Genomic DNA, 26,289 nt, shown 5'->3' with positions numbered 1-26,289 from the left:
ATTTTATGTGATGAGAAATGATAACCTAGAAATCCTTACATCCTCACCCTTTTCTCATTTTTTGTTCATTGTAAGGCAATGAGGAAATTTTCGTTGGTTTATTAGCTGTAATCTTAAAGACAAGCATCAGGACAGCTCAGGCTTCAGGACTGCTTTATGTTGTAACACTGTCAGCAGAATTTACACAATTAAGAGTGTGACATAAATATCCTCGTCCTCCTTTCTTACCTGACATACCATCCATTACTCATTCCTCAGCTCTGACCGGGCAATTTACAGCCTGCTCTTCTGTTCTGCTGAGTTTCTACATTATGTCTGTAACAATTTTGCTAAATTAGCATAAATCTTACAGCCAGTGCTCTCCCTCAGCAGTATTCTGTTCCTATACAAGGTTAACTTTGTCCACATATTGACTGTATCTCCATATTATGACTCCTTGTACCTGAGGTGGAAAAAAGTGATAAAGTTTTTGATTGAATAAGAGAAGAAGAATCTCATTAATATTCCTGGCAGTAGCGGGAGCTCTAAAATGCATGGCTGTTATTGGCTTAGATTACCAAACAGTTGGTTCAAACTGATACAGCCGTGTTTTCTGCTTCAGAGAAGGACCTTTATTGTGATGGTGGCGCACACTAAGCACTATTCAACGGTGATACAGAAGCTTACACCTCACATTTCTGCTGTAATCCATCATGGCGCTGTCCGTACTTCACTGTACTGCCCCTCCAAGTGCACGGCGCTGCATGATGGATGGTTGTTACAAGCCCACCTAGGCTGTGTGTGTATAGACTACATATACATGTACATGTGAGAGCGAGGTGAGCTGTTGGCCTGTAGGGAACGGAGGGTGTGGTGCTGCATTATTATTGCAATTTCAGCACAAGGCCATTGGGAAGGACAGACAGTGAGAAGGAAGGGATGATGGGATAAAAGGAGGAGGGGGCTCTGATAGATTGAAAGAGTGAAGGGGGAGGGAGACAGTGTGGCTGAGGAGGAGGGAGAGAGAGAGAGAGAGAGAGAGAGAGAGAGAATGTGGAGGAGGGGTTGATGGGAAATGAGATGATGACTGAGAGTGATGAGGTGATGACATTAGAGGAGATGAAGGACAATCCATTGCGGCTAATTCTGGTGTTTGCCACTTTCCACAGTAACATACTGTAGAAAACAGGCCCAATAATAATGCTGTGTTACAATGTTTCCTATAAGGCTGGGAAGCAGAAGCTGACCCTCTAAAAATGGAATTTCTGATTGTTTATAGTTTCTACGTGCTTCCTGCTTTGTGTAAACAGTCTGCAGTTCACCCAAAGTTCTTGTCATGTGACTGTAGATTAAAATGCTTTTAACAAGACATGAATATTTATTATTTACAGAAATTAAATATGTTGTATCAGAGGTTGGTTTAATTAGGATGTGTGTACGTCATCCATCAGTTTGCTGCGAGGTGCAGAGGAAATGGGACTGCGGAAAGCGGTGAAGCCTGAGTTTGGTGGAGGGACGCAAAGCTTCTCCTGTGAGGAGGACTACATCTACGAAAACATCGAGAGCGAGCTGTGCTTCTTCACCTCACAGGTCAGCATCACACACACACACACACACACACACACACACAGAGAGTAGGTTTTTGTGAATGGTTTCTGTCTTGGTTACTGCAGGAGAGGCAGAGCATCATTAAATACTGGCTGGACAATCTACGTGCCAAACAAGGGGAGGTGCTTCATAATATAAACTTCCTGGAAGGCCAGCCAATCAGTAAGCTGCATCCTTTATCAATATGGTGTAGATAAACTTGGCTGAATAAAAAAGTTTGGTCTCTCTTTAACAAATTAAAAGTGATTTTTTTTTTCCCTTTGCAGTCCCGGAGCTGAGTGCGAGAGGTGTGATCCAGCAGGTGTTTCCCCTCCACGAGCAGAGGATCCTCAGTCAGCTGATGAAGTCCTGGGTTCAGGCTGTTTGTGAGAAACAGCCTCTAGGTCAGTTGCTCAGAAGAACACATACAGTCTGCATGAACAATCCTGTTATCCTAATCTACATTATCACTGGTGCATACAGATGATATCTGTGACTACTTCGGGGTGAAGATTGCCATGTATTTTGCCTGGCTGGGTTTCTACACCACTTCTATGTTATACCCTGCTGTCATCGGCTTTGTGCTTTGGATGCTCACTGAGTCCGATCAGGTAAGGAGAGCACTGTGTACAACATCATTATTAATTATGACATGACCTGATTGCAGTCATAAACACCTGCCCGTGTTTGTCTCAGACAAGCCGTGACATCTGCTGTGTGGTGTTTGCACTGTTCAACGTGGTGTGGGCCACTCTGTTTCTGGAGCGGTGGAAGAGGAGAGGCGCCGAGCTGGCGTATAAGTGGGTAACACTGGACACACCCGCTGAATCCCTGGAGGAACCACGGCCTCAGTTCCGGGTGAGAGAAACTAAAGCTCTGCTTCCCTTCAGCTTTCTGTCCTCTCCTGTCACGGTGTGTCATACGTTCTCTGTCTGTCTGCAGGGAGTCAAGCGCTGCAGTCCTATAACAGGATGTGAGGAGTTCTACTATCCTCCTTGGCGGAGACGTGTATTCAGGTGGCTGGTCAGCCTGCCCATCTGTATCCTCTGTCTCTGTTTTGTCTTCCTGGTCATGCTCATCTGCTTTGAGCTGCAGGTCAGTCTGTTTTTTTTTTTCTTTTTCTGTATCACTGCACATAAAATAGCATGCATCCACTTTGACAAATGTAACAGCTCAACTGAAGAGGATGTGATTAGTGTTTATATCCAGTCAGCATGAGTCTGTTGTCAATATTATATATGATTTTAGAGTGACGTGTCCCTTTAATAAACGATCTGCTTACATCACTCTCCTGCAGACAGAAGGTCCAGACGTCTGCTAGTCAAACTATGTGATGATGCCATTACTAAATTATCCGGCCCATTTTCGTCACATCCGTCTGACATCACACAGTGTGATAGATCAATATTGACCGATAATCAGCTGAACAATGAACATGTGCTTTATAGTGTAGTGAATTTTGCTGTATGTGTGGCTTTTTTTTCTTGATCCATGAAAAGCTGCATTTGTGTCTCTGCAGGAGTTTGTGATGGGGATCAAGGAAATGCCTCGGCTAGCTCGCTTCATCCCCAAAATCATGCTAGCTATCACTGTGACTGCATGTGACGAGGTGTACAGGAAAATTGCCTGCTGGCTCAACGACATGGGTGAGAGTCAAGCCTGTGGATTTATTGAAACCTACATAATCATTGCAGCTACTCCTAGTGAAGATAATAAACACTTTAGGAATCATTAGTTCAATGGAGAATATTTTTTATTTTAATTAAGAAAAGGCTTATGTTTTTATTCCTTCAGAAAACTATAGACTCCAGAGTGCCTATGAGAAAAATCTCATCATCAAAATGGTTCTTGTAAGTGGCCACTTAATTTCTTGATTCATGATTTTAGCGCTTTACACACAGTTTTCTTCTTAGTGTCATAATCTTTGCATGTCTTTCTTTCACAGTTTCAGTTTGTAAATTCTTATCTCAGCCTTTTTTACATTGGATTCTACCTCAAAGACATGGAGCGTCTGAAAGAGGTAAGAAACCTCCCGGCTCTGACGTGTTTCTATTCACCTTCAGTCATTCTTCCAGCTTCAAAATGTGTTGTTGCACTTTCCCATCTTTAAACGCTTTGCTCTCTCTGCTTTCATGCATTGACTTCCACACCCATTCATCCACATATCCATCCATTTGTCCATTTGTGGAAGATGCTGCTGGTGTTGTCTCTGTTACGGAGTCTGCAGCGGCAGGTCCGCGTCAATGTGCTGCCCTCACTCTTCTTCAAGATCCAGATGTTTATGGCCTCTGTTCCCTGGTCCTTCCGGTCTTTACACACATCCAAAGTATGACGTTCCTGTCAGGGTGGGAGGTCAAAGACACGTTTCTGACCACCTCCGTCATCACCTTGCATGTCACGTTGCCTCCACACAAGGAACATGCAGCCTGCCGTGTAACACATTCTGGTGTGATTATTGATTGATTGAAGTTGGATCATTTTCCTGCTTTCACTGAGTTGTTCTGATACCATTGTTTCCTACCTAGATACCAAGTCTAATGCCTGAACTTTGCATATTGGCTGCTACTTAACACAAATTCAATAAAGTGCAGCCACAACGTCATGAAAATAAAAGGCATTTAAACTTTAACAGCCGTTGATGGACAGAACATATCATGGTGGTTTACAGTGTTTGCTGCCCCTTTTATTGATAGAATGATCTCACCAAAATTTTAAAATCAAAGATTGGAAATGATTTTCCAGTCGTGTGATGTTAGCAAAAATACCCACTATTTGAGAATACACTCCACTGTAAAAAAATGCTGTTATTTTTACTGATGCTTCAGCCTTTTACCCACTGTTAGATAGATTTCAGTGGTATTGGAACAACTCATTTTAAATAATTGCTTCATGGCTTCAGTGTCTGACTTACACCTCCATGAGTCACATCCTTCCATGCTTCGTCCATCGGGCCACCTCACCTGCATACATCCAGTTCTTTTCTTCCTAAAATTTCAGTGTATTTATACGGGGATGTGAAATCAGTGTGGATTTTTCTGTTTCTGTTTGTGTGACTCGCTTTTCGCTCAGCACTCGTACCTCAGCGTCTCGCTGTCTGTCAGTTTCTGTTACACTCTCAGCTGGAGTGCCACCTCACTGAGCCTGTCATTCTCTGTTAACATCACCTGACTTCATATTTTTTTCCCAGTCTGAATACCAACCAGAACCACCCAGCTTCCCCAAATAATAATAATAAAGTATATATTTACTTTTTGCTTTAGCTGTCACACAAAACAGAGGCATGTGTGACTGCTCTTGTTTTTAGAGAGAAACTAATCAAGTTAAAACATGCACAAAAATCTTTACTCAAATCTTCGGTCTAACTTTTAATTCACTCTTAAATGTTGGAAATGGAACCATCTGGTGTTGTCGGCTTGAATATAACAGTGTCTGAGCCAGACGTATCTGTGCTGACTGTTCCAGACGGTAGCAGTGAGGGAACAGTATCAACTTCTCTCTGTTTTTTTCCCATCACTGACTGAGAATAATGTCGTGTCTGAGTCCTGCCAGGAGCTCATTGTGGTTTAATGTTTGCATTCTGTGCTGCAGCATCAGCATGTTTGAGTTGGAGAAAGATTATTTTAGATTAAAACCAATAATGGTATGTGAGCTCCATTATTGCTGCTTTTTTTTCTGAGAGTGTCTGAGCGTATATTGAAAAAATGAAAGCATGATTATTGCTCAGCTTTGAGGCAATGCACAGAATGTGTTGCAAACTATTTCCAAACTACTTTAAATGCTGTATTTCTGCAAACATTACTCAGAACAGTGTCCAGTGTTCTTTATATACTTGGTCATAATTTCTGGAAAAATAAGTTGTAGCTCTTTTTTTACAGCTCTCTATTACAGATGTCTGGTACACTATAATTTGGCAACTCACACTTTAACAACCTAGATGGATAAATAACTGAAAAAATACTATACTGTTATAGAATTTGGTAATATTATGATAAGGTTTGCTTTCCGTGCTCAACACTCATCAGCCTAAGTACCTTTTTTAATGTAAGTTTGCCAGTTAGATGGAGCATAAAATGTTCCTGCCCTGTTCCCTGTTGGTTGGTTGTTGAAACACTTCTACAAGCGTCTCTGGGGTTTTTAAAGCACGGGGAACCAATCGGCTGCAGTCGTCTCCCTGATGTGATTTGCTTGGGAATGATTTGATGCCTCTTTTCTTTGTCCTTCAGCTTGTGATCATGTCCACCTTTACATCTCTCTGGTTTTTCCTCCATCTTTGTCAGATGCTGGCCACCCTGCTCATCATACGCCAGTTCCTTCAAAATGTGAAGGAGGTGCTGCAGCCTTACCTGTACGAGCGCCACAAGCTGGGAGAGCTTACTCTGAGAGCTGTGTGGGACCTGCTGCTCTCAGTGCTGCTAAAATATGTCCGGCTAGCAGCTGGAAAAGCCCAGGCCTCTCCCACTGACCAGGCCATGCCAGGACCTGGACTGAGGGGTACCAGGCCTGGAGTGGGGCAGCCGGAAAGAAGGTCAAACTCATTATTTAACCCCAAACAGTTTCTGGGCATTTTAGTCACTGTTGGCTCATTTATCACTGCAAAATAAAGTCCTGCAAGCATCAACATGTCTTTGTGCAGCATAACACAAGAATAATTATATTGTAATTTTATAATAATTATTTAAATATCTGCAGCCTTTAAGCAGTTGTTCAGTCTACTCTGCACATTAACTGTTAAAACCAGGATAATCAGGGAAATACTTGCTGGATTTTTATCTTGTGTCAGTCAGTCATTGCTTCCTTGTTGCACTGAAGAGTTCATAAGTGCAGTGTTTTTCTGTAATGTTTTGTTACAGTTAATTTTTTACAGAACATGTAGAAAAAGGTTGTTTTAAAGTAAATATCATAACTGATATTAGATTCATTCCTTTCTAATCTCACAGGGACCTTTGTAAAGTAATATTTTAATGCCAATTGTTTTGTGTCCACATTACAAATGGTGCAGTTATTCATGTGCTGTAAGGTGAATGGAAACATTTAGAAAAACTGTCTCCTATGATCACTGACATTTTTGTATTTAGTTGTCATTCATAGGATTAGTCACTACAAACAAACCTGCCCAAGTTCAAATAGAATGGCCCTTTATCTTCCTCTGCCTATTGTTTGCACACTGCACGCAGATATGATTCATGCCTGTTGGACACTGAGTAAATAGATGATTGGATCACCACAGAGAGAGGTTAACACACAGAGACACACACACATTGACGTCTGCCTGTCCGACTTCTCAGGGAAAAGAAGTGTTTGAATGGTGGGTGTGGAGTGCCTGATGAGGAAGAAGGAGGCGAGAGGGACGAGGCTGACAGCGGGAGGTTCAGCGAAGGAGAGACGGAGGAGGAAAGTCTGATCGACTGCGGATTGAAGCTGAGAAAAGTCAGCTTCATAGAGAAGGTGCAACACTGTGCAATGTGTTAGTACAGAAGTTGTTATTAGTTGTAATGATAGTAATTGTGTTGTGTGGTGTTGTTCAGGTGGACAGAAGGCCAGCTTGCACTAGTCCCTCCATGGACAACAGTTTCCTGGAGGAGGGGAGTCCCACTATGGTGGAAAAAGGAATGGACCCTGCCTCCGTGTTTGAAATGTGCGACGATGACGACGATAACGGCATCCATGATGTGAAGGACCCGGGTGCTGGTGCAGCCGAGGGCAGTACTGTTGCGTCTGCTGGTGCCGGTGCAGCTGGCAGCGCTGCCTCGCTGCCTTCCAGCTCTGAGAGCAGCGCATCACTGCGTCACAGAAGAAGAGGCCGGAGCGCAGAGAGGCCCGAGCCTAAAACGAAAAGGGAGTCATGGATGGATCCACCCGAGGAGAGAGAGAGCACCACACTCACTCAGGCGGAAATGGAGAGCTGCATGCAGACATTTGCTGTAAGGGGAACTGATCTTCAGCTGTACACTCTGCACAGGGTTTTAACCACAGACCTCACCAGCCCTTGAGCCAACACTAACACACCTCTATTGTAGGCACGCAAAGAACACTGTCTGCCTTGTTGTTGTATATTTTGCAATTCAAAATCATGTAAACTATCATATCTCATTTGATATTATAGCAAACACACAAGATAAACTGATTACCATAAACAATGTGTGTACGATCAGGAAGTAGATACGACCTTTTGGTCATCATTAGCTGCCAAACACTGTTCCGTCTTTGATAAAGCTGCAGTTTAAAGGTCTGTTTTGTCCCGCTCAGGACACCTTCCAGGACTACCAAGAGATGTTTGTCCAGTTTGGCTATGTGGTGCTCTTCTCCTCCGCCTTTCCTCTGGCTGCCATGTGTGCTCTCATCAACAACATCATTGAGATCCGCAGTGATGCCTTCAAACTGTGCACTGGCCTTCAGAGGCCATTTGGAATCAGAGTGGAGAGCATCGGCCAGTGGCAGGTCAGAAATACACTGGGTCAGAATTCAGCTGAATGTAATATACGGTGCTCCCCTGTTCAAACCTGAAACATGTCCTCTACTTACCAGACTGCCATGGAAGCCATGGGACTGATTGCCATCATAGTAAACTGCTACCTGATTGGTCAGTGTGGTCAGCTGCAGCGTCTCTTCCCGTGGCTCAGCCCTGAGATGGCCATCATCTCTATCGTCATCCTCGAGGTACGAGAGCTCCAGATCCTGCTTGTCAGTCTGTGATGTGTTCCTTGCCAACTTTTTTTTTCTCAGAGCATCAAACTTCTTTCAGGATCCAGCAAAATGTATTTGCTAATCAGAATATTTGCATTTTTTATTTGACACATACATTTGGTGATTGTCATGGTTTCCTAAGGCTTGCAAATGTGCATGGGGATCTGCAAATCTTTGCCATGATAGGAAGATGTCAGAGCGCCAGACCCCACACACACACACATTTCGAACAGTGCTCCTCAAACTCAACAAAATACAAGATATGAAATAATATGAACTCACCTGTCTTTTTGGAAAAGTATGAACAGATGAATTGTAGCTGTGCTCCGTGCTGCTCTTACAGCCTGGAACATATTTAGATGCTGCTTCTGTCAGCTCTGCACTCTGTGCCTGTCTATATTCAGAAAGAGGTAAACAGCCTGCAGCTCTGTCTTGGCCTGATAAAGAAGTCAAGCCTATCAGAAGGATAATTTTACAAGCCTATGCTTGTCCTTCAGGTCACATGGCTTTGAGAGTTTCTGAAACACTGTGGCCTATTTCTGATTTCTGATCTTAATGTACCTTCCATTGTGTGTTTGCAGCACTTCGCTGTCCTGCTGAAGTACATCATCCACGTGGCTATTCCTGACATTCCTACCTGGGTCCAAGAGGAGATGGCTAAACTGGATTATCAGCGCAGGGAGGCCTTTAAGGTAACACAAAGGAGATGTTAAAGTGAGGGAGAAAGTTTATGTTCCAAACTCTTCTCTTCCTGCCGCACCTACGCTACACTATAAACACAATAAATTGCTTGATTTGTGATAGCAAAAAGGCTTTTTTACCTTGTAGCAGCCTCTGCAGTATGAATGCAGGATTCTGATTGTAGTAAGGGATTTGTTAGATGGGTAGCACTGCAGTACTGTAATGGTTAGTGCTGATTCTAGTAAACACCTTATGCTATGTTTCCCTTCTCTCTGCAGAAGCATGAACGGCAGGCACAGCAGCATTACCAGCAGCTGCAGAGGAGGAAGAGGGAGGAGGAGGAGAGGCAGAGGCAGGCAGAGCATATGGCCCGCAGAGAAAGGGAGCGAGACGACAGCAAAGGTGACTCCTCTGGGGATCACCACCATGACAAAAGTCACAGCAGCAAATCACGTTCTGGTGGTGGAGGTGGAGCAGGAGGAGGAGGAGGAGGGGGCAGCGGGACAGACAAACCTAAGAGGCCCAGTTCCCTGTTGGCCAATAATAATGTGATGAAGCTGAAACAGATCATCCCGCTGCAGAGTAAGTTCTCCGGTGGAGCCCGCTCTCCTCAGTCACCTACTGGCAGCGAGCCAAAGCTGCCCGGGTTCTTGAGCTTCAAATTCCTTAAGTCACCTGAGAATAAGAAGGAAGGCACTGCGGCTCCCGCAGCTGCCACCATGGCTGCTAACACCACCACAACAGCATCGTCATCATCATCATCATCTTCATTATCAGGTAGCAGCTCTCAGGAGCGTTCTCAGTCACCCAGTAAAGCCTTCAACCCTGGGAAGCTGTTTAACTTTGGGAAATCTGAGGGAGGAGCATGTGTGAACGGGGCTCCGCTGCCCAGACCAGGGGAAGGATCGTCATCACAAACATCAGACAGACAACCTTCACGGTCTGACTTGAATGGCGTTCCAGATGAGATCCCCTCGCCTGGAGGGGAAAGCTCTGAGAATGGACATTCAACAGACTTGGACTCAGCTGGTTCTAAAATCTAGTGAGAGACAACACTTGTCTTTTGGTTACATCTCCACTGAAGAGGTGACGTGTTTACTGTGAGGAAAGGCCTGACTTGACCTTCTGTGCTGTCACAGGCCAGGTGTACTTGAAGCAGAGAGAGAGGAAACCGATGAGATGACTGATGTTTTGGTTTGCTTTTTTTGCTGAAAGACAGAAAACAGGCTTTGTATGAAAGACGTAAGCCCCTTCTATCATGACCGAATAACACACACACACACACACACACACACAGTCAAATTCTTCCTTGTCTGCAATACATAAAGAAATGCATGAGCTGCGTTTCTAATATTTTTAAGCCTTTAAAGCAGAGAGCTGTGTTTCTTGATTTCTTTTAGTCAGAAATTGTAAGCATCTTGGTGGCCTCTCGCTGGGATATAACCACCTGCTGTGGAGGAAATAGATTAAAAACTTACACGGTGGTATGAAAGGATTACCGATTGTACATCATATAACTACTGAGAGTGTTTTTTAGCCGTCACAACACAAGTGATCATTAGATATCCGTCTCATTTTTAACTGTGAGGAATTCTTGGGCCCTTCACTTTTGTACTGAAGTGGAAAAAAAAAATAAAAAGCAATATCAGTCAATGTTTTAATAATTCCTATTAGTCATACAAGCCCCACCTTAATAATCATCCCTGATATATCACCAGCTTTATTTTCAAAGCAGAGGTGATGTCTGAGCTTTGTACACCCACCCTCTCACTCATCCTGTGGCAGTAATCAATTAGTTTAAAAAGAAAGTAAAAAGCTTAGAAAGTGGAGCTGTTACCAGTATTTTTCAGAAGAGAGCAAAGCAGAGGAGAGACAAGGGGGAACAAAATATGAAGGTGATTTTAAAAAACTGGAGCATGGATGCCTGTTGTGTGCTGTTCTCCATCCAAGCCCGTAGAGCGCCTTGTAAACACAGATGGTGCTTCATTCCACACACTCGAGCCAGACTTGGCAAACGAGTACAGTTAAAGAAATAACATTTGCACTAAACCCTGACGCCCTGTACACAGACAGATCTCTCTCTCTTCAGGAGAGAAGGCCGACACCAGCCTGCCTCATTGCATTATGCAAAAGTTGATTTTTTTTTTAACTTTATTTCCATCTCCTCATTTATCACCACTTTTTCATTACAAACTGTGGAATTTGACAATATTATTTTCTGTTTTAGCTGCTTTTCAGTTCTGTTGGTCTCTAAATTTTTACTGTGAAGACTCCTTTTGTTTATGATGTCATTTTTTTAAGATCACAGTTTACACCAGACATACAGTACTCTGCAAAATATGTAAAATGTAGGCACAACCAAAAATATGTAAAATTTAGGCACAACCAAAAATGTAGGCACAACAATTTAGAGAAAAGGGGATTGATGGAAAAAGTACTCAGACTGACCTGGCAGTTACAGATTCTTCCCAAATAAATGTAAAAGATCAGGAATGACTACATATGAATTTGCACCTCAGCTAATCATGCACGAAATATGAATTGTGTCACAAGCAATAAAGATGGTGCTCTGTAGTTTCTACATTCATTCTTTAATGCTGCTGCTGGGAATTCTGGGATCCTAAACAAAAAACTGTGTGCCGGTGTATCCTATGATCGGAGAGATAAAAAAAAAAGAAAACTGGATATTTCACCACAATCCTCCTGTTGATTTCAAAAGATAAAATCTTATGGACTAATTGAAGTTAGATGTTTTAACAGGGTGCATCGATCTTTTGCACAGTGCTGTATTGTCTCCATTCTTCTGTTAAACACTGAGCAAATCCATCATCTATCATTAACTGGGTTTTCACTTCTGCAGGCTCTCCAGAAGGTGGTGCCAGTCTGTCTGCACAGAAAGTGTCTGGCTGCAGTTTAGGTGCACTTTGATGGATGGAAATGTATTAGATAACACTGAGAAAAGATTCAGAGGCCATTGCACTGTTCTGTGGGTGAGACATTAACTATGCATTTCCACATTTTCACCTCTGGAAGGATGTTTGGCAATAACACTGAGTCAACTTGTAATATTAGACTTTACCCTCCCCATGTCTTATTACAAACACCTATACTTTATTATCCCCATTTAGACTCTATGCATCTTTTCTTTATGTCGCCTCACTGTTGGTGTAAGAAATCTACAGTAATTTCATCCATTGGCTGCTTTTTTTAATATTTTGGGTCTGTTTTTCAGTCTCCTGCCAAAAAAGAGACGGAAATGTACTTTCATAGAAAGTAAATGCAATACAGGAAAAGGACAGGGCATCAGTGTGTGAAGTCATTGTATCTTTTACTGTTAATATACAGTGGTTTTTATTTTCATTATAAATGTAATATGAGAATTGCAAGGCTGAAAGAAATGTAATACTGTCTCTGTCTTTGTGGCTGGTCAGAGATCACACTGTGCAACGTAGCTGAGCACAGTCTATTCTTGCAGCATTTGGATTTCAGGGATGAATGACGTCATGATGCAATACAGTCCGTCCATCATCATTTGAAAATTGTGTGTAGAAAGGATGATTCCTACAGTGAGAAGGCTGTGATCAGGGCTGACACTGTAATTCCACAGAATAGAAATGGATAGCATAAACCAACTTCTTTCACTCTTGACATTTTTTTTTATTACGGAGGTGTTAAATAAACATAAACGGAAGCAGATCTTCATCTTACAGCAGAAACAGCAGCGTCACTGTTTTATTGGGCCAAGCACAGGCATCCCTCATGTTAGGACAGCAGCTCAGAATCATCATGTCTCTAATCAAAAGCACCAAAGTTTAGGCTAATTCTCACTTTACAAGCACCACAAGTCTAATGTGAAACAGAGGGACAGAAATGAATGGATTCAGTAAATGTGCTGTTCAGGATTATGAAGTGTGTGGATGTGAACAGGTGAGGTTCTCACCACAACTACATTAAAAAAAAAACCTGACCCTAACCTCAAAAATAAAGTGTTTTCATGGAAGCCTCACTTACACAACATCATACGCTCTTCCAATGTACCACTGTACAAAGAAAAAAAAAGATCTTTTAAAGAGAAATACTGGGAAATGGGATTATTTATTTCTTTTAATTTATTTTGTCATATTTTTGTAAGACCTGAAAAATAGTTAATAAAACTATTTCAAATGCATTTCTTGAGTTGTGATCACTATGCATGTTTCACCTTCACAAAGGTTATAAGTATGTAAAAATGTAAATCAATGTATAAATTTGACAATGTCTCAGAATAGAATCCTGCCATAATCTGAAACTAAAGAAAAAAGGTTTTGGAATCTTGATATTCAGAAGGCGAAGGTGAAGATACTTTTGGAAGGAGGTGTCTTGAGGTTCTACGTCTCATGACAGCCAACAGGCGAATCCACGTCAGGATTAGAGTTAGGGTTAAAACTAGAGTTAGGGTTAGAGTTGTGGTTCAAAGTTTACTGCATTTGGCTCACTGAGACCATTACGGAAATGTCTCACTTGAGGCTCTATGCCTCACGACGGCCAAAAACCTAACCCTAGCTCTGCATTAGGGTTAGGGTTAGGGTTACAGCTAGGGTTAGGGTTTGGGTTACAGCTAGGGTTAGGATTATAATTAGTGCCCGAGCACCGAGTGGTGCGAAGGCCCTATTGTATTTATTTTTCACAAAAAAATGCCAGATTTGAGTCCCATAACGAACTTTGAACTTTGAAATTTACACCACATGTTCGCCTTTGTGAGCATGTTCATACGCCACTGTCGCTACAATCGCCCATTTTTGTGCAGAAATTATTATTGTTCGCGCTCCTCTTTGGCGGCTGTTTTGACCCCCTGAACATGCTCAAAAACGTACCAAATTTGGAGTTGTCCCCCGACAAAAATTGCGACTTGACATTGTCGCCATGCCAACCACGCCATCTTCCATTTTGCGCTTCTCTCACTTTAACAAACTCCTAGGGGATTCGCCCGATCAAGCTGAAAATTGGTGCACTCGCTCTTAAGGCATTAAGGAGCAAAGGTTCTCAAAAACGCAGCACTTCATCATACAAAGCCGCCACAGAGTTGACCCTTCGCCAACACACCTAAAATGGATGTTTTTGTGGCTGTATCTCCCACATACTTCAAAAATCAGGCATGATGAGCCTGTCACTCTGAACAGATTGATATAAGCATATGCACATGCGGGCGTGGCCACATGGCCATGAGATCTTGGTCCCAGTTTGACCTACAGACAAAAAAATCAGTACACATATGTAGAGGGATGTACCCTCTAAAATGTACAGGGAGTTCACTGCACCATTTTGTGTTTTGCACCTGCCATACTTTTACAAACTCCTCCTAGAGGAATTGTCTGATTGGGTTGAAAATTTGTGAGCTCACTCTCGCTCACAGCTTGTGATGGTAACAGGGGAGAGGAGACACAGGGCAATAAGGGGAGGTGACGGCTGTGAATCCCACGGGTCACAAGTGTGAGTGCGAGGGCCCGCTTTAAGGCCAGGTTAGCGAAAAATCTGACAATTACAAGGTTTCAAAACTTTTTTGGTAACTAATGTGGTGGGAGAACAATGTAGAATATGAAACTCTGGAAATGTACACTTAAAAAACAGCAAGGGCCTGAAAATGGATCTTAGGAAATATAAGGATGAAATAAGCATGTTGACCTCATGAAAAATAAAAATTCAAATGCAAAATTATGATTGCAGATTAAAATTTTTTTTTTTTTTTAGACTTTTTAAATTTTCTCACTTCAAACGTTTCATTCAGTTTCAGATTCTAATCCCATAGTATAGGAGGATGACCTTTTCGTTTTATTAACTTTATGCAAAATCATGAAAGAACTCTATAACTCCTTCCACCAAGTTCTTGTAAAACTTGCAGAAAAACAGTCAAGGATTATATAGACATTCATATTTTAAGTATGACAGGACAAAAGGGGTGTTTCCATCTAGTTTATTGGAGCAAAGCTAAAAAGAAGATCTGATCTAATACACATGAGATGGGGGAAGGCTTAGGGTGTAGTAGAACAGTCTATCTGAGCAGAAGCATAACATGGTTTTAAAAACAGGGTATTTAAGCTGCAGATAGGAAGATGACCGACCACATTGTCAACCCACACTGCAGCATTGGCTGATAAAGGGGACAGGAGGCTTCGGCGTGACTCTGCTGGGCAGTGATAAGAACATTTTAAAAAGGATAGAAGCTTTTATTCACTGTTGCACAGTATACTGTACACCAACACAAACTGAATCTCAGGAACAAGGCAGGATGGTAACTGCACCATTGCTGTGCATGCTTATTGTGCATTCTATGGCTGAAAGTATACCACCTTTTTAACATCCCTTACTGTGATCATCTAATCTCTGACAACAAAAAAATCCAGGGCAAGACAAGGCGAACAGTACTGCTAACCTGGGCCCTGAGCTAAAGGAGCAAATAGGGCCCACGATGACACGTTATAAGGCCTCTAGGCTAATACCTTCCACATCCACACAAGATAACGCCACAGCCTCAACACCTCTCATGTTTTATTACTTCCAGAGATACAAACACCCAGCTGTGGAAACATCAACATGCAAGGCAAAACAACATCCACTGGGCATCAGGGCTCTTCTCTTCACCTTCACAAGGGCCGTCCTCTACTGTATCCATGGTCATGTACTATTTTACAAAAACAAAAAAGGCAGACACGAAGATTCTGTATTGGATAAACTAATTCTGGTAATTGGTTTGTATACATAACATTAACCATTTTCCCTTATCCACACTTTAGTATAGATATTTTTTCTTCACCATCTGTGCTTAAAAAAAGGGCTCTTACATTTGAATGTTTTTTACTTCTTTTTTTATCATTTGGTGAAGAAACAGCTCCAACCTAAAAGAGAAATCCCATTCTTAATAGCCCCAAGCAGCCAGAAGGTGGTGCTAGATGTAAAAATACTTCTCTGACACACAACATTAATCCTATGAGCACAAACCGGAGCGTAGAATGCAGATATGAATTTTCACCATAAACACACATCTAATGGGGAAGAGATGCTTCTACTTTGTGCTGTTCTTCACAGTGCATTCTTGGTTCTGTTGATTCAAACAGTGTGGAGAAATGTTGCAATGCCCCCAAGTGGTTGCAAAGTGGGCAGTGAAACTGAGAGGGCGGGCACTGTGGCTGGCAGGAAGCTCATTGCCATACATAAACAATAATAGTTAGAATAAAATTAAAACAGTAACAAAATGTTCACACAAATCCGGACAGACTCTCCAGATAAACGAAGGCTACACAAGTCATGTACCAGTTACTTTTTTTAACAGTAGTGTCTGTCCAGTCTGTTTCTCATATTAAATCTACTCACTCACACATACAATGCACAATGCACACAACTCGGCAGGCATACAAACATACACAGGACCTGTACACCAACCCACACAGGGAAGAGCCAACATAATTACACACCAGCTTGCTCCTCGATGATTTCCTTGTTCTGTCAGTGGTAACTAACACATCACTTTCATGCACATGATCTTCACACAACAAATGGTTGCTTTGTTGATGGGAATTCCCCTAATTCTTCATGGGTGACTCTATTTCATGACAGGAAAGGCATCCTGCCACAGCACAGAATGGCCAGAAGTCTTCACTCAGATGAGATTATCCCATTGTTTTTCTTTATAGTTTATATTGGCTGTACCCTGTATGTGCAAACACTCAACTTTTCACACTCACATACACTTATGAGTCCTCATTCATCTCTTGGCTATCTGTCCTGGCGATCTTCCTTGGGGGTGCCGGGCTGTCCCCCTCACCTTGTTCCTGTTCCCTTTTCTTTGCTGCATTCTGGTTGAGAAGGATTAAAACAGCAGTCAGTAAAATCACAAAATGATCCAACTGTACCAGAGACATAGAGACAACACAAATCACTGTGTTATGACACATCTCATATAGTGAGACCTAATAAATGGATAAGACTAACTACTTTCAGTTCATGAGGACAAACTTAGAACCTCTGAAGAACTGTTGACGCTCACCTTTTTGTCCCACTGCTGATGAAGGTAACGCAGGAGGATGTTAGTTTTCTCTGTTACAATAACTAGAAGCAAACACAGTCAGCACATAAGTGACAAATCACATAAGAAACTGATCAGCTTAGCATCAGATGATGCATTCAGTGAATGCATGTCCATGATAAACCACAATACACTGTCGATTTATGCTTTCCAACTTTGACTATACTTACTCTGTTCAGAGGGATATTCACGTGTTGGAAGGTACACAGAGGGCCTGCGATTCTGTTGTGGTCAGAGAGAGATTAGAGATTATGGTTGTAGATTCTCCTGGTGTTTTTCAATAAAAGAAAAATTGTAGTATTTTCTGTTACAAAAAACAAAAAATAAACATTATTGAAGGCTACTTACAGATGCTTTACAAACAGAGTCTGCATGAAACCTGCTGAAGTTGCTCTTATTGTAGACAGGAAGTCCCTTTAAGAAATCAGCCTGTGGGAAAAGGGTCAACTGATTATCAGAGCTCTCTTTTGTCATCTTACATTTAAACTGACACTGAAGACTGGGGCCACCTTCACTAAGAGTTTATTTTAGCACGCACCCTGTCATTCAAGGGTTATCGTATCACTGACAGCCCAGATCAGTTGACATTAGTGTACAGTGGGTGTCAAACGTTCTGTTATACAGATGTTAGGTGAGTCACAGCAAATAACTGTGGATACATGATAACAGTCACTGGGCCAATGCATGCTGGGCGTTCCCTCATCTTTGGAACCCAAGAATGATAACGGGAATGCTGCTCTCCTTCTGACGCCTCCAGTAACCTCCCAACTGTACGTGATATCAGTCACTGTACAGCAGGTTCAAAATTTGCAAGACAGCACAAATCGATGCCGGCTTGGCCTCAGTAAATGAATGCCAACAGGAGGAGCAGGTGTGGCTAGCAGCTAGCTAACTGTTATTCACCGTTACTCACAGTGGTCTATCACATCGTTAGCATAGGTCCCTGACAACTGCAGCACAGCTTCCACTACAGTTGAAAGTGATAAGTACCTTTTCCATGATGACAGTAGATATTTCCAACGTCAAGAAGCCGACTTGTGAAATCGACTGGGTGTCTGTTGTGCTGGTCGTGATGGCCGCGCTAGCTTACAGGCTAGTTAACCGAGACAGCGGTCCTATCGGGGACTCTGTGCAAAGAAAACCGGGAACTTCACTAACAGGTTGTGACTTCCATTCTATATCCGAGCGTCCATGAAAAGAAAATCATACAACACTCGTACAAAAGTACAGCGAAATGTCATTGCATGAGTTCACAAAAGCTAGTTACGCCGGACTTGGACAGCTAGCATGATGGCAACGCTGCTTCCTGGGCCACGCCTCGAGAGCACCCGTTGGCTTAGCCTACCAACCACGTGGTGGTAGCTGCATGAGACAGCCAATCACCAAACAGAACACAGTTTAGCCCCGCCCTAAAACACAGAGCAGGCTGTCTGGTCTCCCACATGATAAGCTTCATTATGAAAAACATCAAATACAACAGTTCCACTGCCACATGTGTTTCATTCTTGCACTGGTCTTATCTGTAGGCACTGAAGGGAAAGTGAAGTCGCCCTCTTTCTTTTCAATTCTACATCCTTTTCACCTACAAAACCAACTAAAATACAGCTGAATAAAAAAACATCATCTCAGGACCAAAAGAAGAATTCAAGAATAGATTTACTCCAAAATGCATTCTTTTTGTTGAAATCCTAAATGTGTCATAATATGATTTCCCTAGCAGAATGAGCTTATTGTCATCATATTATATTTACCCTATTTTTTCCAAGAAGGGAGACCTAAACTATAACCAGCTCAGTGGGTTTGTTCTGTCGTGATTCCAGTGTCTGCTCTTACCTCGCTGACACCTGCCTCCATAGTTACATAGCAACAACAGCCATGGCAACTGCCACAGCAGCAGCTCCTCGCATGATGCTGGAGAAGAAAATGCAGCAAATATTCATTGCTTCTGTGGATTATTATTATTATTATTATTATTATTATTATTATTTTCCCTAAGTAGAGGAGATCCCCACACAGTTCTGCCTTTGTCATTCACATATAACTATGCAAAACACATGAGGTGAATAAATCTTTAATGGATATCCAATGAATTATTGGATATCGATAGGCTATATTTACAATATAAAAATAATCAAGGTGTTACATTCTCACGACTTTTTGGATATATAAGCTGATAATGTACACACACACACACACTTGTTTGTTGGTTTTTGCATTCAGTAAAGTAATTGTATCTCCATGCCACTTATATTTCAAAATGACATATAATAATAATAATTATTGATCTGACATCCAGTTTTAAGTGGACATCATACTTAACATCATACAGAGCTAATCATTGCTATCAACTCTGCCTGCATGCGTCAATAATCCAATATTCAACAGGGAGACAAAGTCCATTTTGATGCGCAGATTTGGAATGAAGGGCTTTCACATGTCACATTTTCAAAATAATGAATGTTGCATTTAATCTATGATTTACACATAAATTATCTTTAATAATCCAACTCGCTTATTTCGATGGATAAATCCACTGTAGTCGCGCGTCACGCAGCAGCAGGGGGCAGCTCTTCACACCCACGGACAGAACCGGGAGGCTTCATGTGGCTCAGTCAGCACAAACAGCTGATGGAATAAAACAGACACCGGGACACCTCCAAGCGCAGCCACCAATATGGATGGAAGAGGAGCTGTGGCGCGCACAGACACGGAGGTCTACCTCTGACCTGCAGAGAGACGAGCTGTCCTGTAATGTAGGCCGACACCCGCCGCCACGTGGACACTACCTGCAGGACAACAAAATCCAAATAAATTAGATTATTGGATTGCCTGCGACAGATTATAGCAGCACCTCCTCAATGCTTCAAAAGAAAACGGCTCTAAACTAAGTGTACGCGGAGTTTGATGAAATAAAGGTAAGCCCTCTGAATTATTGATCTGCCTTATTGTCGTTAGGAGACAGTACAGTAGTTTTTACAGTAATATTTAAAGGATGTTTGTTTGGAGAAGGAGGTCGCTGTTCAGCGTGGGGCTGAGTCGCGGTTAGCACAGACAAGCAAGATATTATGTAAACTTCTGACGTCAAATTTTATTTCCCATTATTATAAATATTCATTATGTTAAGTCTGAACTGAATAAAAACATTCTGGGTGAATCTCTGGACTCAGCCAGCCAGCTCTTATCAGTATGATATGAATGAGCCAGCAGCTCCACACACCTGCAGGTACATGCATCAGTGCAGCTATATCAGCAGCAACACAAGTATAGCTGAAATATATAAGTGCTGTTATTCATTTGATGAATGTCGTCACACCTTTTGCTTCAATTGGTCTTTAGAGTTTTTGATGAGTGGACACTGCAGCAGATGTCCAGCTTTGAGCCACAGTTTGTGTATATTTGAGGTCATTTTATAATGCATAATCTGCAGAGTCATCCTCAGTGATGCATCTTTTATCCTAACTATAGATTAAGACTTAAAAAATGTGTGACACTCATAATGACAGGTGCAGTATCTATGGATCCATAACATCTAAACACACCTAATCTATGGGATTTAGGAAACTGGGTCCATATTAACAGTGTCACCATTAGTCTCTGCTCTTTTTTCTACATTTAATCATACATAAAAGTCAGGTGGGGCTTATTACCTTGAAGTAATTTAATCCCAGCAAAAAAAATAAACAAGAACAACTTCTGTCCGATTAAATATGTGATATGTGACTGAAGCATCTGGCTGCTGGCACACAGGGACACAGTAGCTGCAGTGGGCAGGTATATGTCTCCCCTTCAGTCTGTTGTGGGGACTATATTTATCACAACACAGGCATGTGTACAAAAGTAGTTTGTGTTCAGACCAACTGTTCCTCATGATGAACACCTACGTAGATATTTACAGTTTATTCTGAGGCAGATGAGGGAGCTGTGTCTGGGTGGAGGGGGAGGTGTTTGTGTCCATAATGGCAGAAAGAGGTTTGAGGGTGGGTTTAGTCTTTGTGATAAGAGCTAACTCTCTGTTGCACACCTGGCTAAAAAAGTGTAGCCTTTTTGATGAGGTCAAAATAACCTGGTCGGCCTCTTCCTGTCCACACACAGCACACACAGTGCTGCTGTTTGGATACAGGATGTGCAAGTATAAGCAGAAAGTGGCTGAAAATAGCCAGCGAAGCAGGAATGCTGTATGACATTGTGTCTGTAATCCTCAGATGAAAGCAGTGGCTGATGGGATGTGACAAAAATCAGTACTGAGGATGAAAACAGTCAGAGTTACGGTGTCGCCATTTTCATTGAGATGGGAGACAGACAGATTGTGCTGTGTGGACTTAGACAGAGAGTGTAATCCCCTCTAATAGGGAGGGGAGCAACAGGAAGTTAGGATAAGCAGAGAGAGTGCTCAGCTGCTGTGCTGTTACCATGGCCGATAATCAACAAATATAATGTGTGTGAGCACCTGCGATGTACAGACTCATACTCAGCACAAATGAAGATGTCTGTCTCTCTGACGGCTGTAGGTAGGTGCCTGTAGTATCACAGTAGTAGAAGTACTACAGTGATTCTTCACCTGTGTGTGAGTTCTGTCTGTTGGTGCTGCAGTTTGACCGGCAGGGCTGCAGTGTGTGCTGCTGCCGCTGCTGCAGAGCGATCACATGGTGGACAGCTTTAACTCAGGGAGCTATTACTGTCCAGGTTTATTAATACCTCACAGGACACGCCGAGGAAAGATGCTGCTCAGTTACGTCTGACAGAGTGCAGTGAGGGGTTTAAGTTGTAATGAGATCCCAGACTGTAAAGGCATAGGATGTTGTTGATCTTGGTACAATTGTGGCTTCCAGGTATTCATGTGAAGTGACTTTAATTACTTCTAGAGAACAACTTGGATGTTTTTCTTTTGAATAGTTGAATTATTATACAGCAATATGTAATAATTCAATGATTTTGAGGCAGATGCTTACACAGAAAATGATGATATGTTATGATATATGATATATGATGTTAAACTCTTCTGTTTGTTATTTAGGTTTTCTCCTCACACTGATTTAAAAGTCATTTTGTAAAACACAAAGCTGGACACTCTGAAAACAGTTGTTTGAGTTTCACAGCTCTCTCTGAGGCTCCACCAGTGTATCTCTTTACTATCTCTTTACCGTGTGCGCCACATATAAGAATAGAAGAGAAAATACTTTATTCATCCCAAACTGGGAAGCAGAGGTAGATAAGTTTCTTTTGATGAGCATAAAGTCTGTCTCTCTGTAGTCTGTCCCCTTGTAATTTGTCTCTCTGCTCTCCCGTCATCGAGTTTTTGCTGTGTTTATTGTATTTATCCTTTTAAAATGCTGCTACTACAACTCAATTTCCCACGGGGATTAATAAAGTTAATCTTAATCTTAATCTCCCGCTCACCCACTCATGTGGCTCACGTAAACTTAACTCATTACTAATTTGCAAAATAATTTTTACAAACCTAATTCACCTATCTCACACAAAAAGAGCAAAGAGCAAACATGTAACTATAAATATAACATTAAAAAACAACAACAAATTTCAACTACAACGCCACACAGTGCCACAAATTGTACAATCTGTGGCAGCTCCCATAAATTAGCTGCCACAAATTGTACAATTTATGGCACTGTGTGGCGTTGTCATGGAGACACACAAACAAACTCTAGTGTCAGCTACAACCAGTTTAAAGGATGTATAGGTGGTTAAAAAGAGAGCCTGCTGGTAAATGTGATTCATGAGTCACACTTCTTTGTTTGACTCACATCACTGTCTGTGAATGTATGCAGTGACCTCGTTCCTCCACATTTTATTGTTTGCTAACTATGTGACTATGTGTGTGTGTGTGTCCAGCCTGGCAGCCATGCTGACCAGCTTTATGGAAGGTCTGCTCTGCTGCCTCACCTCAAAGTCTACCAACGTTGTGGTCCCAGTAGAAACCTCAGAACCTGCTGATGGCTATGAGTTTGTGGAGGTAAAACCAGGCCGGGTCCTACGGGTCCGACACATCATCCCTGACCGGCCTGTGGTGGAAGAGCCCACTGGACCGGGCGGAAGTGTGAGCTGCAAGAGAAAGATCACAGTGTACCGTAATGGACAGCTGTTCATTGAGAACCTGGGTGACAGAGCGAGTGCAGAGCTGAAAACCTGCCAGAATGGAGAGACAGAACCCAACAGCATGGTGGAGGTGGAACTGACGGACTGTGGTAACTCCTCGCCGCCTGTCAGCATTCCTGAGGTGAGGTCAGACTCTGTCACAGCTGGAAACAATGGGGCGTCTGAAACAGCAGGAGATGCACCTGCTGCAGGACAGACTGAACTATCCCAGCAGCCCAGGAAGCGCAGGCGGAAGCCCAAGCGCAGCGTGGTGATAGACTGTGAGAGGAAGATAACGGCCTGTAAAGGGACACACTCAGACGTGGCTCTGTTCTTCATCCATGGAGTGGGAGGCTCGCTGGATATTTGGGGAAGCCAGCTGGACTTCTTTTCCCGACTGGGCTACGAAGTCATCGCTCCTGACCTGGCAGGTCACGGGGCCAGCTCAGCACCTCAGATAGCTGCGGCGTACACTTTCTACGCTCTGGCTGAGGACATAAGAATAATCTTTAAGAGATATGCACGCAAGAGGAATATACTTATTGGACATTCTTATGGGTAAATTTAAGATGTGCTTTCTATTTAAGTGACAACCATATAAAAAGATGGTTACCTCATGTCCTGCTGTCAGTCTTTTAACCAGCCTTCTGCACTACAGGGTATCATTCTGTACATTCCTGGCCCATGAGTATCCGGAGCAGATTCATAAGATGGTGATGATTAACGGTGGCGGTCCCACAGCTCTGGAGCCCAGCCTCTGCTCCATCTTCAACCTGCCCACCTGTGTGCTTCACTGCCTCTCCCCGCTGCTCGCCTGGAGCTTTCTCAAGTAAGACATGACAGCGAAATGTTGTCATCCAAAGGGGTCTGAAGTCCATGAGTTTAAATCCCCAGAAGCTTGAATGAAACCAGCACAGACTGTTCTGAGAAATGTGTTTGTAATTCAGATGGATGTTGTGTTCTCTGCCTCCTGCAGGGCCGGCTTTGCTCAGCAGGGTGCCAAGGAGAAGCAGCTGCTGAAAGAGAACAATGCCTTCAACGTGTCGTCGTTTGTGCTGCGTGCCATGATGAGCGGGCAGTACTGGCCTGAGGGGGACGAGGTTTACCATGCTGAGCTCACAGTGCCCATCCTGCTGGTTCATGGCATGCACGACAAGTTCGTTCCTGTGGAGGACGACCAGCGCATGGCAGAGGTAAGAGATATCTAAGCAGTGAAACTGCATACCATTATGACATTAAGGCAAAATCATGTTAGAAGGAATCAATGGGTCAGTCTAACATGGGTCGTTTTTTTATGCTAATGTTTGTGTTGGCTTCAATGAAACATTATGTGACGAAGAGAGACACGTTGTTCTGACCCGCCTGCATCTTCTTTCATTTTTGAATTTGCTAATTTCTAAATATAGAAATGAATGGTGGCAGATTTAGACCAAAACAGAGCTAAATGGGATTTTATATGCACCTGAACAAATAGCCAGAGAAGAGCACATTTATGTATTGAATTTAAATTCAACCACTTACTGTCCAACTCTTCTGTGTAAGACACTTACTAAAAAAACTGATTAGATATTCAAATTATCCTCAAGAGAACACGTCAACATTACATCTTTGGCTACTCCCTCTTCAATTATCTATACTGATGTATAAAGGCCCATTAACCATTAACTTCTATTTGCCCTTGACATCCCAACGACCAGACTAAGCTGCGAATCTCACTTTATTATATTACATGAATGGCTGAAAAACCTGAAACATCATGGGCAGCAACTCAGAGGTCTGAAGCCAGACTAATGTTATGGCACAAACTATAAAGTGGAAGTTTTTTTTTTAAGTTTTTTTAACTTTTTGTTTTTGCCAGATCCTGCTGATGGCCTTCCTGAAGGTCTTGGAGGACGGCAGTCACATGGTCATGATGGAGTGCCCGGATGCTGTCAACACACTCCTGCATGAATTCTTCCTCTGGGAACCGGCCACCCCTGCACCGCCAAAGAAAGAGTCCAAAGCACGCCCGGAGACTGCCAAAGCTCACACTGACAACACCAAGGCTGTGTCTGAAACCATCAAGGTCCGGCCCGCAACTGCCAAGCAGGCCTCATCAAATGGTGGCGAGGAGGACAAGCAGCACAGCACAGCCAAAAAATGAGATTCAAAGCTGAAAGAGTGTTTTTCTTTTTTACTGTGAATCATTCTCTACGTCCCAAGAAGCTGAGCTGGTCGCTGAGCCAAAAATAGCCAGTTCATGTGAAGTCAAGCTTAAAGGTGGACGCTGCAGGGAGTTTAATTCCAGTTACTGGATGTCAGCTGCAGAGGTGAGAGGAAGAGAACTCCAGTAAGTCCTGATCATTCAGCAGGGAGAATACGATTGTGCCTTGAAGTGGTCTGCTGTGGTGACGATCAATGAGTAAAAACAGGGAAGTGAACAGCTGCAGGTGGAAGAAGTGATGAACTCTGACCTCTCTGGTCTGATTCTGCTCTACTTGAAGATGAAACCCAAAACATGCTTCTGGTCAAGCTGAACATTATCCCTGATATATTAGCATTATGTTATTTAGGGCATGTTTTGTGGGGAGGTCTCCTTCTGTAGTCCACACCTGTGATGGTGAGCATTCAGGAGGGCGACTACAAATAGACACTTTGACCGTCTTCAAGCTTCAACACCTCTAATTAAAGAAGCAGAATGTTGTGTTTGCACTGTGCATTAAATGTTTACAAAGTAGACCTTCTGGTATTATTATAAAAGTAAATAACGATATGCTGCAAACTGGGACAGAAGGAAAAGTTAACATGCTGCTTAGATGTTAGGAAATATTGCTCAGTCAGCTGCTAAATTTAGCTGGTGAATCATCATGTTGTGTGAGCTTGTGTGAACAGAGTGAATCACATGAGGGGTGATTGATAAGTCAGCAGCCTAAGGGGGAATAGTTAAACAGCATTTGTATACATGTGTGTGCAACTTGGTGAGTGAATCAGAGAGTTGTGGTTCTGTAAGTAAAGTGTTTGAATTTTCACTGCTTCATGCTGTAAGAAGGAGACGCTCCAACATGGCTGCCACCAGGTCCTCCTCCTGGACCTTCCTTCCTTCCTTCCACAACCATAAACGTAACAATCATGGTGAGATGATGCAAAAAGTTCTAGGTTCTGTCATTGCATTGAGTCAGATGAATGCCCACAAGACCAACAGTTGACCAATGAAGAGCTCTCTTCTG

General features: G+C 42.6%; 3 protein-coding genes across 8 annotated transcripts in view; 2 read left to right on the top strand and 1 right to left on the bottom strand.

The window, feature by feature from the left end:
• Window positions 1–13,017, top strand: part of ano8b (anoctamin 8b) — a 30,435-nt gene extending 17,418 nt beyond the window's left edge. For 4 of the 5 annotated variants that reach the window (XM_028404220.1, XM_028404222.1, XM_028404224.1 and 1 more), the window contains exons 4-20: window positions 1,431–1,569; window positions 1,653–1,749; window positions 1,854–1,970; window positions 2,050–2,177; window positions 2,263–2,424; window positions 2,509–2,661; window positions 3,086–3,212; window positions 3,361–3,416; window positions 3,512–3,586; window positions 3,758–3,892; window positions 5,844–6,091; window positions 6,852–7,011; window positions 7,092–7,487; window positions 7,813–8,004; window positions 8,092–8,223; window positions 8,832–8,942; window positions 9,210–13,017. In XM_028404220.1, the coding sequence (XP_028260021.1) occupies window positions 1,431–1,569; window positions 1,653–1,749; window positions 1,854–1,970; window positions 2,050–2,177; window positions 2,263–2,424; window positions 2,509–2,661; window positions 3,086–3,212; window positions 3,361–3,416; window positions 3,512–3,586; window positions 3,758–3,892; window positions 5,844–6,091; window positions 6,852–7,011; window positions 7,092–7,487; window positions 7,813–8,004; window positions 8,092–8,223; window positions 8,832–8,942; window positions 9,210–9,974 (3,193 nt within the window). In that variant the 3' untranslated portion in view covers window positions 9,975–13,017. The remainder of the gene's footprint in view (window positions 1–1,430; window positions 1,570–1,652; window positions 1,750–1,853; window positions 1,971–2,049; window positions 2,178–2,262; window positions 2,425–2,508; window positions 2,662–3,085; window positions 3,213–3,360; window positions 3,417–3,511; window positions 3,587–3,757; window positions 3,893–5,843; window positions 6,092–6,851; window positions 7,012–7,091; window positions 7,488–7,812; window positions 8,005–8,091; window positions 8,224–8,831; window positions 8,943–9,209) is intronic. The other variant, XM_028404221.1, reaches the window with a different exon arrangement.
• Window positions 13,018–14,866: 1,849 nt separating this feature from the next.
• On the bottom strand, window positions 14,867–18,342 carry dda1 (DET1 and DDB1 associated 1). 2 transcript variants are annotated; one of them, XM_028404811.1, is made up of 6 exons: window positions 18,258–18,342; window positions 17,981–18,117; window positions 17,339–17,419; window positions 17,161–17,212; window positions 16,952–17,013; window positions 14,867–16,760 (listed from the first exon to the last, which is right to left on the bottom strand). In XM_028404811.1, the coding sequence occupies exons 2-6, from the start codon at window positions 17,987–17,989 to the stop codon at window positions 16,656–16,658; spliced, it is 309 nt and encodes a 102-aa protein (XP_028260612.1). In that variant the 5' UTR covers window positions 17,990–18,117; window positions 18,258–18,342; the 3' UTR covers window positions 14,867–16,655. The 2 variants fall into 2 exon arrangements, with proteins under 2 accessions (XP_028260612.1, XP_028260611.1); XM_028404810.1 differs by having other exon boundaries at window positions 18,211–18,313.
• A 1,543-nt stretch (window positions 18,343–19,885) lies between these two features.
• Window positions 19,886–25,667, top strand: abhd8b (abhydrolase domain containing 8b). The gene is made up of 5 exons (XM_028403249.1): window positions 19,886–19,905; window positions 22,841–23,641; window positions 23,742–23,912; window positions 24,060–24,276; window positions 24,942–25,667. The coding sequence occupies exons 2-5, from the start codon at window positions 22,851–22,853 to the stop codon at window positions 25,224–25,226; spliced, it is 1,464 nt and encodes a 487-aa protein (XP_028259050.1). The 5' UTR covers window positions 19,886–19,905; window positions 22,841–22,850; the 3' UTR covers window positions 25,227–25,667.
• Window positions 25,668–26,289: the final 622 nt, after the last annotated feature.

This window comes from Parambassis ranga, chromosome 4, assembly GCF_900634625.1.
Source record: "Parambassis ranga chromosome 4, fParRan2.1, whole genome shotgun sequence".
Classification (NCBI taxonomy): Eukaryota; Metazoa; Chordata; class Actinopteri; family Ambassidae; genus Parambassis; species Parambassis ranga.
This window is presented reverse-complemented; position numbering and strand designations above follow the sequence as displayed.

Excerpts from the sequence above, each read along its gene's own strand:
- dda1 (XM_028404811.1), bottom strand. Across the intron at positions 17,213-17,338 it reads ACTCTGTTTGTAAAGCATCT|AATCGCAGGCCCTCTGTGTA; the intron begins GTAAGTAGCCTT and ends TGACCACAACAG. Across the intron at positions 17,014-17,160 it reads TGAATATCCCTCTGAACAGA|TTATTGTAACAGAGAAAACT; the intron begins GTAAGTATAGTC and ends GTTTGCTTCTAG.
- abhd8b (XM_028403249.1), top strand. The coding sequence starts at position 22,851 with ATGCTGACCAGCTTTATGGAAGGTCTGCTCTGCTGCCTCACCTCAAAG. Across the intron at positions 23,642-23,741 it reads CTTATTGGACATTCTTATGG|GGTATCATTCTGTACATTCC; the intron begins GTAAATTTAAGA and ends TCTGCACTACAG. Across the intron at positions 24,277-24,941 it reads ACGACCAGCGCATGGCAGAG|ATCCTGCTGATGGCCTTCCT; the intron begins GTAAGAGATATC and ends TGTTTTTGCCAG.